This window comes from Anolis sagrei, chromosome 3, assembly GCF_037176765.1.
Source record: "Anolis sagrei isolate rAnoSag1 chromosome 3, rAnoSag1.mat, whole genome shotgun sequence".
Lineage (NCBI taxonomy): Eukaryota > Metazoa > Chordata > Lepidosauria > Squamata > Dactyloidae > Anolis > Anolis sagrei.
This window is the reverse complement of record NC_090023.1, coordinates 25835073-25849765: the sequence shown is the minus strand read 5'-3', so window position 1 is coordinate 25849765 and position 14693 is coordinate 25835073. Positions and strand designations below refer to the sequence as shown.

Here is a 14693-nt window from a genome sequence, read left to right as displayed (position 1 = left end):
TCCTTTTAATACCATCTCTTTAATCAGTAGCCAATTACTATTCAATACCTGTTGACATCATCTTCCTTTCTCTTAGGCCTTATCTACACTGCCATATAATGCAGTTTCAGAATGCCGATTAACTACACTGAACTGGATTATATGTCAGTGTAGAGCCATACAATCCAGTTAAATGCAGCTCAGTCTGCATTATATGAATCTACACTGCTCATAAAATGTAGTTTAAATTTGCACTGTTCATGGAGCCTTAGTATCAAATAGAATGTAAATGCGTTCCAGTCTTGTGTAGACTGTTCATTTGTGTTTTCCTTTTGTATCCGATTTGACTTGGCTATCTCTGCAATGTGTAGTAATTTATCAATCTAGGCCTCCTCGGATGGGATCTTTGAAATTTTATAATATTTGGTATAGAGTATTGACATTTTATGATATTTGGTATAGAGTATTGATGCTTCTATTTATTGTTTGAACAAACAAAAACAATTCTTTCAGCATATCATATCCCATTTGTGAAATTATATATCCTGTTCTGCGTATGGTGCTATAGGTTGTTATGAAAAGTTGGTAGAATTTCTCCTCTGCCATTTTAAAATATCTAAGAAGGACAAATCCGAATTTTACCATCAGAATAAACATCCTGATAACGTTTGAGGTTAGAAGTAGAGGTTATATTTAATATGGCAAAATAGCCAAAAATAGTGGCTGTGGGTTCTTCCCTGCCCAACTCTTTGAACTGAAGGGCCCTTTCACACAGCCATATAACCCAGAATAATCCACAGTATATGGTTTGAACTGGAGTGTGAGTCCACATTGCCATGTAATCCAGTTCAATGTGGATTTTATACAGCTGTGTGGAAGGGGCCTAAGATAAACCTAATTTTTGTTGTGATGTCATCACATATGTTTCTCTCCCCACCTTCTCTATAGGTTGTAGTTTTAATTGTAGCTTTTCATAGTACTTGAAATTGCCATCTTCCTACAAAGTGAATGTAATATGATGTGATACATAGTGTGAAGCAATATTTCTCAAGAAGAAACTGAGTAGCCAGTTTCTTTTGAGGATTCATTGGTTTAAGCCTTCTTTTGAAGCCTCTTCACAGAATGTGATTGGCATGAAAACTTTCAAGATAGGACAAGTATTGATTTCTTTTAAGTAAAGAGACGTGGGCTGTGTTTCCAGATAACGCTAAGAACATGAGCTCACATTGGCACGTTAAACCTATTTCTCTCCGGACAAACATATGTTAGGTGTGTGTTGCGAAGCATATGCAGTAAATTATCAAGTTACAGTATTAATTTACACTGTGCAACAACTGAATATCATTGCTTTATTTCCGTAGTGGCAGGAGTAGAAGATGGTGGGTTGGGTTGGCTGAGAAAATCTTACCAGAGAATGAAAGAACAATCTGAGAGAGAACAACGGGATTTGGATGAAATTGTAGCTGAAAGATATGGGGTAGGTATTGAAAGGGAAATATATATCCCTTGTAAAAATATTTGTACAATGGGAAAGTATTTCTTCCCATACATTTATTTGTGTGTATAAATGCAGCAAGTATATACTTGGATTATTTTGTTATGTGTACAGTTATACTGGAAAATGTTTGGTTAATGATCAAAATCCCAATGTATGCAGTAATATAATCCTGTCATAAAATGGCAGTCACATAATTCAACTACTTAGGGGAGGTAGAGAGTAGGGAGAAAATCCATCTGTATTTTAGCCTCTGAAAAAAATCCATGAAAAGTTTCTTTGCTTTATTGTGTCAGAAGCGATTTGAGAAACTGCAAGTTGCTTCTGGTGTAAGAGAATTGGCCATTTGCAGAGATGTTGCCCAGGGGATGCCTATTGGAGGCTTCTCTCATGTCCCCGCATGGGAAGCTGGAGCTGACAGATGGGAGCTCACCCTGTCTCATAGATTTGAACCACTGACCTTCACTCAGCAGTTCAGCCGGCACAAGGGTTTAACCCATTGTGCCACTGCAGCTCCCCTTGAAAAGTGAATTGACATAAATGGTGACTATCAACATGGCAAACAAGATGAAAAGAAATAAGATGCAGAATAGTGTACCTAAATCAGAAAATGAATTTTGACCAATGCCATTTTATGTATCATCAATACATTGCTTTGAAATGCAATACTCGCTTTGCTTCAGTGGAGACTTGTCATATGGCAAATGTTGATCGAGTATTCTCTTAAGGTGAAATCTTACAGGGTTCACTTTGGAAGACTTTGTCTTAATGGGACTTATTTATTTATTTACGACATTTATAGCCCGCCTTTCTCAACCATACGGTGACTTCTTCTTCTTCTTCATCATCATCATCATCATTTAATAATTTATTAATCGCCCTCCATCCGAGAATGCTCTAGGCGATTTACAGCTAAATTCTGCGTGAACATGCATTAGACTGGAATACATATGAAAGAGTCACCAGAAAGTCAGTGTGGCATAATATCTATGTAGCCTTGACTAGGGATTTTGGATTTAAATCTTCCATTAGTTAAGGAGTTGACTAGGTGGGTCTGGGGCATACTTTTTGTCTGATCTTCACAGGACCATTTGAAGATTGCTGGAGAGAGTGGAATGATGAGCTCACTGGAAGAACAGCAGTCAAAAATTTAATAAACAGCAAGAATTTGTGATGATGTTTTATCAAACTTGTAGAACTTGTAACCTTTTCATTTCATTTGCCGTTCATTTAACAATTAATAGTTGTGACTATGTTCTCAATTGCTTTCTTCACACTGAAGTCCCATGCTTTTCCTTTTCTGATAGTCTGTGGAGCTATTTCATTCAAGATTGGAAGAAGCGGAGGCTTCTGCAGCCCAAAAAGAAAAAGGCTGGAAAAAAAGTTCTTATTCAAGAACAGAATGTAGTATGAGGCAGAAAGATGCAAGAGACAAGCAAGAAGAAAGCAGTGCAGAAAGGCATTCATATAAAGAACATTCTAAGGAAAGATATAATGATGATTATTCGCCAAGAGAGAGAAGTTCCAGAAGAGACAAACTAACAGAAGACAGAGAACCAAGACAGAGTAATAAGGAATCTGCACTAAAAGACTTTTCTTATAGAACTGCAAAGGATTCTAATATGAAAAATTATGAGAGCCCCTTTTTGAAACCATTAAAAGCTATGTTCTTGAAACCTGATGATGATAACAACCAAAAAAGCAAGCCACTGCGTCCTTCATCCCAATTTGTTACTCCTGGTTCTATGGGTTATGGTTTCAGAAAACCTGGCGATGACGATGAGGCTATTCCAAGATGGCGTAAAGCACAACCAAAGGAACAAATTGGAAAGGCAACTGTAGATGAAAAAACATCTAGAAATGAGAATACTGTTATGAGTGAGGAGGAGAACGATCCAAGAGACAAACAAGAAGAAACACAAGAGGACACTTTGGGGAAAAAGGAGGTGTTAGACAGCAAATCATCATATTCAGGGTAATAAAGAATTTTGTTTTCTTGGGTTTCTATGTATAAACTTAATGCATACCTTCTGAGGAATGTAATTTTTTAAAATCAACTTTCTGCTTTATGAAAAAGTTAAAATGTATCTAATAATGGGTCAAAAGTAGAAGAGAGGCATCATAGAATTACTGCTAACCAAGGCCATCACATTTCAAGCATTGTGATTCTGTTTTGGGGACAACCTGTTTCAATACTTTCCTCGTCTTGCTTTCACTACTACTTTTTAGATATCCTTGAAGATTGCTATTGATAAAAATGAGACTAAATTAGTACTTTTAACACAAAATGAAAATGTACTGTATAATACCAGTGGATCCTGTTTATATCTATTCCCTTTTCTTTGAAAAAAAGCAATGACTATAAAACATAATCAACTAAAAGGTTTCTCACGTATACATCTAATACATCTAACAGAACTTCCTTTCATTTCCTGTATTTGTATTAGTATGCAGACAAGATGCTTGGTTTTTCAAATGAAAAGGCAATGAAGTATGGCTGTACACTGATTAAATAAGAGGGCTTTAAAAATTGCCAAAGAGAAGGGATGCGGATTGAAGCATTTCTGATTCTTCAGAGTGAATAAATGCATTGCTGATGCACTTACCTGAAATGCTTTGGAAGGCTGAAAGACTTCTGTGCTTCTTTGTCAAGCACACTTTGACAAAGCGGAATTGATGGGTAGATTCACCCAATTCCCCCCCCCCCCTACAAGTAATGTTTGCATTCCCCTTGTGGTGCAGTCCTTATGGGAATGAGAGTTATGAGTACAGGATTTGAGAAGAATTGCTAAATCTCCTGTCATTGTTCAGAAAGCTTGGATTTGTCCTTGGGAAGCTTTCCAAAATGGTGTTGTACAAAGTTCACTATGAAATAGAGTCATAGAATCACAGAGTTGGAAGGAGTCTCTTAGGTCATTGAGGCTAACCCTGTATTGCAAGAAGGGTCTCGAGCTAAAGCATCCTTTTTTGTAAACACCTTTTATTGATAACTTGTAGCTCAAGGATCTGGTTCTAGCAGAGTTGAAAGATAACCACTGTCATAAATACAAACCACTATGGTGGATTTTTTATGGTTTTATACAGCAGTTGAGACAATTTTCTATTTTATGTAAAGCCAGATTTCCCCTGGAATCTAAATAATTGTTCAGTTTGATGAGGGACAACATTTTCAAAACAATCCTTAATGCTATCCCTGTAGTATCTTAGAGCAGCCAAAGACATGTTCACCAAATCCATGTCATGTACCATATTTGCTCAAGCATAAAGCACCACAGAATGTAATGCACACCTGAATTTTGAAGATGCACATTACAAAAAATGTATTTGCCCTTGAATGTAATGCACCAAACAGCATAGGCATAGCATGTCCGGGAGCCAGGCAGCAAATTTGCCAGCCTTGTGTGGTTCCCAGTTAACTTCATTCACAAGGCCTGGAAAACCAAGGGGGAAGGGGTTTGAAGGCCTTGTGAATGACACCAGCTGGGAACCACATGGGACTGAGCCTGGGGGAGGGGAGCAGGCAGGTGAGAGACCTCAAGGGCCACCCAGGAGGCAGGATCTGTGCTTAAGAGGCTCTCATTGACGCCAGGAATAGCATCTTGCCCCCCCCCCCCAGTCCCAGGACTCCATGTATGTCCTCCCTGTATGGCCTCCAGGTTTCTGAGTGCCTTTAGGCCTTTTCATGCAAGTGGGTTTATGTGCACTATTCTAATGCACCATTGAATCTAATTCACACCTCAATTTTGGCAATATAATTTAGCCAAAAAAGGTGAATGTTTGACTCAAGCAAAAGTGGTTATTCACTTTTTGTGTTCATAATATTGAACAAAGTGCCCTATCTTTTTATAATGAGGGTGACAGGCAAATATTTTTGGCAATCTTTGTTAGCCCAGATCTTTTTCTTTGGAATAGTTTCAAGTTTGTGAAATTCTGTATTGCTCCTCTCCTGCTTCTCCCACCAAAAATCAGCTTGACAGAAGGTATAAAAAGAAATGTTGACTACTTCTAACAAGTATGGGAGCTATTTGAAAAGGAAATCCAAAGCAGCAACAGGTCTACTTCTGAGCTTAAAGTAGCCTCCTTTGAAGAGTTAATTGGGAAATTTTCTTTTTTTCACCAAAACTGCAGTGCAGTCTAGGTTGCTTGTAAACCACTGAGAATAGGTTGCTTGTAAACCACTGAGAACTTCCCCTGTAATATTATAGTGGGTTTTCCCTAGGTTTTTCTCTTCTAAGTACAAGTATTTCCCATTTTTCAAGTTAGGACAGTGAACTACATTTCCATGTTCTGCATTCGGACTAATTTTTGTGTATTTTAATCAGGCCTTTTTCAGAGGATGAGAATTCACATATTCTTAGTGATGAAGACATGAACAAACTGGGAGCTAGAATTGTAAAAGCAGAATTAATGGGAAACAAGGTATGTGGTATAATTACTATATAACTTAACTGTTATTCCAAAGAGAAATCATTGTTCATAGTATCTGGAAGATCTGAAGCCCTTAGATAATTAAACCCGCCTACTAAAATATATTTCTAGTTGCTTTAAAAACCACATTAGAATTTTCTTGAATATTTTGAATTGATGTTTCTTTGGCACACAAACAGCTGACATGAGGATATTTGGTTATTCCTGTGTAAATCTTTGTTTATCGGATAAATTGACTATATTTTTGTAGAGTGCTATTTTAAAAGTAAAACATATTTATTTTAAGACAAGATGTGTTTGCTCTTGTTTAAAAGACAATACAATTAAATCCAGCAACATGTGTTCTCTTCCAAGGATTTAGCTGCAAAACTTCAGGCTCAGCTTGACAATGCACGTAACATGAAAAACAATGGAGCACGAATACGAGCTAAAGAGAGGGAGGTAAGGAAGCAGCATTATCCTGTATTTATTTTGAATGCTGAAACAAAAGTAACAATGACAAATATATGGCACCTAGAAATGAGCCTTTATTAAAAATAGTTATTTAACAGATGCTGTCTACAAAATAATTGGGACTTGTGTTATGTACTAAAATATTAGCATGTGAAAGGGAGCTTTAAAATTTGTTTTCCTTAAGGATTTGGTTCAGCAGAATAGATACAGATATATCTCAGTTAACATAATAGATTTGTTCCTGGACATCATTTCTTCAACAGTAAATAAGGTAACATGGGCAAAAATAATATGTAATGGTTAAAGAGCAATTTCTATGCTACAAAAAGAGTGAGAGAGCAGTTCAACATGCTTGAGCAGACTTTGCATACAAAACCAACAATGTGCGTATATCAAATTAAACATAAAGAAAAACATTATGAATGATTGAAAGACCAATTATTTGTTTTCTTTCATTAGTGTCCACTTCTTTTTATGATTTCCATGTTAGTAACCAAATACATAGCTCTAAGCTTCTTTAATACAATGATGGTAGTGTTGAGGCAGGCTTATTTGTTTCCCCCCCTTCTCTCTGTTTTGGTATCCAGTATACAGACAGTCCCCAAGTTACAAACAACATAGATTCTGGAGATTTGTTTTTAAGTTGAATTTTTTTGTAAGTTGGAACAGTTATGTGTTTGAGATGGAACTCCAGCTTTGGCTAGCGCAGCAAAACAAACCCCTGTGGTGTTTGTTCGTTGTCTGTGACCCTGTTCAGAAGATTTCACCTCACTTTCTGTCCTGGTGAGATTGGATTTTGAAAAAAAAAAAGGCTTGTTGGGGAAACAAAGATTGGTGCTGAAGGTTCGGTTGAGACACCTTTTCCCCATGATAACTCTTTCAGGAGTGATTTCCCTTCCTAGAGGTAGATTTCTCTCATGTTCTGCTATCTCGCCCCATTTGTAACTATGAGTCATATGTACGTTGGATGTTTGCAACTCGGAGACTGCCTGTAGTCCATGAGGAATTCTGGAGACAGCCACTGTTGCCTCGTGTAGGCAGGCAGGCAGGCACAGATGGATCAGAGTCCTGTTATTACTAGGGTAAACGTTTTATTGCATACTTTACTGTAGACATATTGCTGTAATCCGACATTAAAAGTATTTGTTTTTTCACCTCCCTTCTCCACCATCCCAATAAAGTACTGCTAAAAATGTGTAGCTAGACCAGTGATTCCCAATCTTTTTTTTTTTTTTACCAGGGACCACTTGACCAGGGGCCACTCTCCAACATTAGTACCAAAAAAGGTTATGAATCAGTTTTTGGTCAACTTTAGATTCAGTTTGGTTATTTGGGGTGCTGATTCAGAAAATTGCACTGAATATACCACATCAGCTCTAGTTTCTGATGCAGAACATATGCCATCCAGAAGTCACCATCTGCTTGCCCACATAAAACCATATTTAATAATATCTAGAGCTGATGTGGTCTATCCAATGCAATTTTCTGAATCAGCACCCCAAATAACCCCAGGAACAGGCCTAAAAACAAAGAGACCAAGAAAAATATTTTTGGTTGGTCTGTGTTCTTATCCATGGATTTTGTTGACACTTGAATAATAAAAAAGAAGGGGGGGCTGAGGTTAAAAAGAATACTAAAAGCAGAGCACGAGACTGAAGAAATTGTCCTAACAGCTTTCTCTCACGTCCTTGCCATGAGCACATGGCCACGAGAAAGGGGTTGTGGTCCATGGGCCGTTGCAACATGGTGTGATAATGATGAGGCTGTGGACCACATTTTAGTTCTTACGGTCCACTGGTGGGCTGCGGACCACAGGTTGGGAACCATACAGCTAGACAGAGGACAAGGAAGAAGAAGGGGATTAGGAGGGCATAGAAAGACTCTGTAAAAAAAAACTTCTTTGTCAGAGATTTTGTTAACTGAAGCAAGCCTGTACATTGAAATAGGGCATGGTTGCTTACCTATTGTGTTTGGGAGTGGGTATTATTTGTTTTATTTGTATTGCTTCTATGCTCTCTATGCATATGGGGCTGTGGAGAAATGACTCTGCATCTGTTAATTTGGTTCATTGTATTTAATAACTTATATTTAATTTTTTTCTACTAATCTACTCTTCATAAGTGCAAACACATTGGTTATTCAAAACTTGCCAAAAATGTGAACTGCAATTTGCGAAGAAAAACTGCAGGTAGTTTTACGGTAGATTTTTAATTAACATTTCATTTATTGATAAGGTGCTCAGGGATGTGCTGTTCTTTGTCAAATTTGATACAAGTCCTGTGTCTCCAAAGATTCAGCATAAAGAATGAGACACAACTGAAATAAATATATGGCCATGGGTAAAATCAGGAAGTCAATAACAAGATTCTTTAGAAGCAAGTAACGCCAAGCTAGTAGGAAAAATAATTGGCAATCTAGGACACCTTTATTGGTTCCCTGTGTTCGTGCCTCCTAATTATATCGGTATCCAATGTGTCTGCATAACACCTAAACTTCGGGTAGACTAGGAACCATAAATCACCCTAATTGCTGTATTGCTAGCTCTGGGTTTTCAGGTAAAAAAAGATTCATTTTGCTCTCATGGAAGTAGATCTTTTGTGCTGTGACTCAGTGAAGTTAGCATTAAAATATACACTGAAATAAAATATCAGGTGTAGGCGATGCCATTCATGGGACATGTCATTTGAAGGCAATATGGATATGTTTGTGTCACTATCAAACTGTCTTGGTGAAAATCTTCCTTATCCTGGTCCCATTATAAGGAAATAACATTGGGAATTCATAAAACCTTGGATATGTATAAGGGGAGAGACAGTAATATATATGGTATATCTTGACAAATCCACATAGCATTCAGGTGAATTAGTTAAGAGATGTATACAGTATGTCTGTGCAGTTGTCATTTTAAGTCCCTAATTGGGAGAAAAGTGACATATAAAATCGAATAAACCAATAAATAGTAGTACTAGTAATATATTTCATTGACTAGACAAAGCCTACACAGATCTCTTCTCCTGGGGCTTTTTGCTATGTGTTGAAACATCATATGAGAAGTAGCTGTGAAATGAACTGGTATCCTCAAAAGTGTATGCCAGAGTGTTCCTTCTGAATTAGTTTGAAAGGTACTATAGTATTCCTTAATATCATTTTATGCTGAAACAGATTAACCCAACTATATCTTTGAATTCACCATTCTTTTGTAGTTATTTTTAGAATTTAATTATTTAATTCAGTAGTGATAATTTTAAGAGTCTCATCTTTCATTTCTGTATCAGGGTCAAAATATCAAATCAAATCTCTTGATTCTAGTGTGATCATTTTCATAGCATTCTTTAATAATTATGTATAAGCTGTAAGAAGTAAATTGATTGAATGAAAGCCCCAAAAGAAAGCATTTCTGTGAAAGTTAAATAGGAGTCATTGAGATAATATTCATAGGCACTCATGCATGCATATTTGTTTAAATAGAGAAGTGTGTATTTGGAAATAAAAAGGTAGAATGCAGTTAATAGTAATTTTGGAATATATTCATAAGAGGATGTATAGTTTTTTTGTGCCATTGACAGTACTTTTGTAAAATAATGGTTATGGATCAAAAGAAAGGAAGAGGATATCATTTATTTATTTATTTACAGCATTTATATTCCGTCCTTTTCACCCCAAAGAGGACTCAGGGCAGATTACAGAACACATACATGGCAAACATTCAGTGTGTTTAAACAGATAGGACAGACAACAGTTAGAGGTATATGCCGGCATTTTCCCCAACTTCGGCATTCTGGAGGTTATGCTTAATTCCAGCTACAGGGGGGTGCTGTCACTCAATCCTCTATGACAAAGAGCCCTTGATCACAACCTTCCTCCTTTCTTTGATCGCCGACATTTTCTGTTATTTCCTTTTTATGGTGCCGTACAATACCTCCCCACTTAAGTGGTGCCTAGTTTCTCTACTCACAGCTGTTTTCAAAACGCTTAGGTGGACAGTGAGCTGAGTTGAGCTGAAGGTCGAGTGCTCACCTCGACCCGGGCTTCAAACTGCCAACCTTTCAATAGGTGTGATCTATTGCTGCTGGTGATTAATCAGCAGTCCTAAAACCCAGCCTTCCCTATGGTCCAGCTCTCACATCCGTAGGTTACTACAGGGAATACCATGGCTTGGACTAGGCGGATCTTTGTTGCCAGTCTGATGTCTCTACTCTTTACTATTTTATCGAGACTGGACATTGCTCTCCTCCCAAGAAGTAAGCGTCTTCTGATTTCCTGGCCACAGTCTGCATCTGCAGTAATCTTTGCACCTAGAAATACAAAGTCTGTCACGGCCTCCACATTTTCTCCCTCTATTTTCCAGTTGTCAATCATTCTTGTTGCCATAATCTTGGTTTTTTTGACGTTCAGCTGCAACCCGGCTTTTGCGCTTTCTTCTTTCACCTTGATTAGAAGGCTCCGAACGAATGAACAACAACAAAACCCAGCCCCATCATCTTTCTTCGTTGTATTGTCGAAGGCTTTCATGGCTGGAATCACTAGGTTCTTGTGGGTTTTTACGGGCTATATGGCCATGTTCTAGAGGCATTTTTCTCCTGACGTTTCGCCTGCATCTATGGCAAGCATCCTCACTACCTCTGAGGATGCTTGCCATAGATGCAGGCGAAACGTCAGGAGAAAAATGCCTCTAGAACATGGCCATATAGCCCAAAAAAACCCACAAGCATCTTCCTTCTTTGTTTGTAATCTAGCACTCACAAAGAAGTTTTCTTTGTCTGAAAATGTTTTTGGATGCAGCCAGTTGTCTTATGTGGCTTCGGCCTGTGCCAAATCCTGTGTGATAGAAATTACAAAATGAAATTAATGTAGGTCCTGCTCGTCCTAGGACTGAATAGCAGCTTCAGAACACTTACTTCTAGCTTTCCTTCTCTTCAGATGAAGCTTGTACAGAAGGTTGCCAAATTCCTTTCTGTTGCAGCTAGAATTAGACAATTCCCCATTTTAGACACAGGGTGAAACATGCTGGCACTTTTTGTAGTCTTTACCTCTGTTTTTAGTTAACATGTATTTTAAGCAATTTTTAACTGTTGTAAATTTTATTCATTTGTGTGTTCAATGAACTGGATGTTCTTGATCTCATTAGCTGCATACCTTGTATGCCCACAGTGCAATAAGGGTCTTTGGGCCATAATAAAATATTGTTTGTTTGTTTAAATGTATTTAATTGTTTTAAAATTAGTGTTTTATTTTAACATGTCAGTTTATGAAATTTGCTTATTTTTATTTAATTTTATTATGGATTAATAGCTGACTGTCTTTAATCCTGTAATGAGGAAAGGATGAGATAGATATAAATAAGAAAGAAGCAATTTTTGAAAGATTTTAGTAACTCTCATAATCCAAGAGAAACTAGAAAATTTCAAAATGCTACCTGCATGCATACAATGTTTATTGTTAGTTAAAACTGAGAAATTGCATCCCCGGAGTGTCATAAGCAGCTCAGTGTATGTAAAGCAGATAGCCCAGTACAAAAGTTTGGATAATTCCAATCAACTCATAACAGATGGTTTGTGGCTTATATAGCCTGGCTATATAAGCCTGGCTTTTCCCCAGCTCATTGTAATTTTAATATCAGTCAATCCCTTTGCTTCAATTTTGTTGGAAGTGAGCATTTACTAATCTTTCTTGAGTATAATTGAGTGATGTATTTAACTGGGAAATAATAATATGTATGCAAGAGAGGAGGTTTTGATTATTCTTTAGCTGGTAGAATTTTATCATTGATTCCCAGACTTTGATACAGAAGAATGTTCTTCCCGTCATACTGAATTTGAGATTTGGGATAAGAATTTTAGATTTTAGATTTTTTTTAAAGTTGGTAGATTTGAGGTGGTTTAGGTATGAGGAATGCTGGCTCCTTCCTGGGTTGGTTTCACATTAGTTGTAAATAATAACATTATAGAGTTGGAGGTATAAACCAAATAAGATGTTGCAGTCCAAAGGAATGTCTCTATCCATAGCAAGGCAATATATTAGAATTGATATATGCTCAAAATGGTGGGCAGGTGAGATCTTTATATCAAGTATGAAGTTATACATTTTTAAAAAACAGATTAGGATCGGAGAAGGAATCCTGGTTGAATGTTGAAGCCATTTAGTCAATGATCTGTATCAAATTGGGAAATACTGAGTAAAAGAAGTAGGGATAATATTATGGTAGTTACACTGAAAAATGAAAACAGTAGATGGTTCCAATACTGAATTAAAATTAAATTAATTGAAGACATAACTTCAGAAATAATACAGGACACCAGAAGAATTGGGAAGTCAGGCAATCACAGGTCTATCATGCCTTGGCCAAGGAGCAGATGAAAGACTCCCAGCTGTCACTGTCCTGACCTGAGAGAGAGAGAGAAGAGGCAGGCATAGTTCTATTAGAGGCAAATGAGAGGCCCAAAGACAGTTTCCAACTGCCATTGCCCTGTCCTCAGAGGGAGAGAGAAGTTAGGTACAGCACCATCATGCCTCAGCTCAGAAGCAGATGTAAAATTGTCTCTTCCTTCTAACTTCTATTGCCCTGCCCTTAGAAAAAGAGGGGTAGAGGCAGTATCTGCTGGACTTAATCACTTCCCATACTGCAATTAATTTTCCTTTTGTGTCATATCTTAATTAGATTGCAATCCTACAGGATACACTTTTGTTGTTCTTTTTTCTTGTAAAGCGCTATGCAGTGTGATGGTACTGGGTAAATAAATGATAGTAACAACTGATGAGGGCTCAGATTTCCTCTTCGCAACCTTAGCATTCTTTCCTTATCTTTCTTTCTCTTTTCTGTTCATTCTCTCTTTTTCCAGACATTAATTTTCCATGGTTCAACATGGCCCCTGCAGCTGTAGAATGATGGGGAACCTCAGGCAAAGCCCATTCCTTCTCTGGTTTGAATCTGGGCTCCCTTAGAGGACTGTTCTGCTTTTTCCATTATTTAGTGCAGGCATCCTGAAACTGTGGCCCTCCAACTGTTTGGGCCTCCAATTCCCAGAAGCCTTAGCCAGGTTATTCAGTGGTCAGACATTTTGGGAAGTGAAGGTCCAAACACATGAAGGTCGTAGTTTAAGGATGCCAGATTTAGTGGTTTCCAAGCCATTGTATTGGCCTTTTTCTCATTTATGAAACACCGAAAGGGTTATCAACTAGCAATAACAAATGTAAACTCGCATATGCTAAAGCAATAGTTCCCATCCTTTGGCCTTTACTTCCAGTGATGGGAACTTCCACTATGAGATCATCTGGGAAGTTGAATTTGCCATTGATACTTAAAGATATTCTCGTCTCCCACTTTATATTTAAGCTTTTATCTAATGATCCACCAAGCAAAATTCTACACTCAGGTGCCGACTCCCTAGGAAAAGGCTATTGCCCTTCTCCTTTCCATTTATTTCTAGTTGGTGCCAACCTCACACTGGCAGTCCTTTGTTCACTTTTACTCTGATTGGATCTGTCATCTCAAGAGACATGGCCTATTTAAGGAGAATGCGAGTTAAACATCAACATTTGGGGACCTGTTTTCAAAACCTACACTATACATTAATTAAAAATAAATTGGAACATCCCTAACTCAGTGTGGCACAATTAGAAATGCTTTACATTTTGAAAAGTCATTATAAAAGAAACTCATCAATATAACAGTATGCGTAATTGGTGTTCTAAGGTTCATTAGTCAATGATCTCCAGAATGTAAGGAAAACATTTTCATGAAAGTAATTACACAGTTTAGGATGAGTAATTAAGCTATATTCCTTAGATAAAGATGTCTGGCTTTCATCCAATGCATCTGGGCTGTGTGGATGATCTTTCAATTATTTGTACAGTGTGTAATATGTGCATATGTAAGTATGTCAAGCTGATGGCAGCCTGGCAGCTGAGGCCAGTGTCTTATTCTAGCCTCGATTCTGTTTTGGGAAGGTGTTTCCTCACCCATCTTCTGTCTTCTCCCAGTCATTTGCTATTTACTATTTTTTAATCCTTTGTTATATGTGATCTTTTAAGAAACTCATGCTTGCACATCTTTTTTTTAGTAAACTTTTCTCTTCTATTGTTATAAAAGAGGTTTTTTTCCTTGTTCATTGTAATTTAATATTATTTAAATAGATTTGCTTCACTTGTTTAGCAAGTGTGTCTTGTGCAACACTGGGGTTTCAAGTATTTTAAAACACTTGTGTGCTTTATCTGCTGAGAGCAATAAAGATTGGAAGTCTTATTTGACAGTCAGAATTGTTATAACCTGGCTGTTCATATTCACATTCTGCTTAGGAGGAAATCAATCTTCCTCCCCGAGACTTCTTCTAAAACCAGT

The 14693-nt window shown here is 37.4% G+C and overlaps 1 protein-coding gene across 1 annotated transcript in view; it reads left to right on the top strand.

The window, feature by feature from the left end:
• The window catches only part of CWF19L2 (CWF19 like cell cycle control factor 2), a 76401-nt gene that overhangs the window by 24956 nt on the left and 36752 nt on the right, over positions 1–14693 (top strand). The window contains exons 6-9 of the mRNA XM_067466551.1: positions 1341–1456; positions 2782–3449; positions 5797–5893; positions 6257–6343. Coding sequence (XP_067322652.1) covers positions 1341–1456; positions 2782–3449; positions 5797–5893; positions 6257–6343 — 968 coding nt within the window. The remainder of the gene's footprint in view (positions 1–1340; positions 1457–2781; positions 3450–5796; positions 5894–6256; positions 6344–14693) is intronic.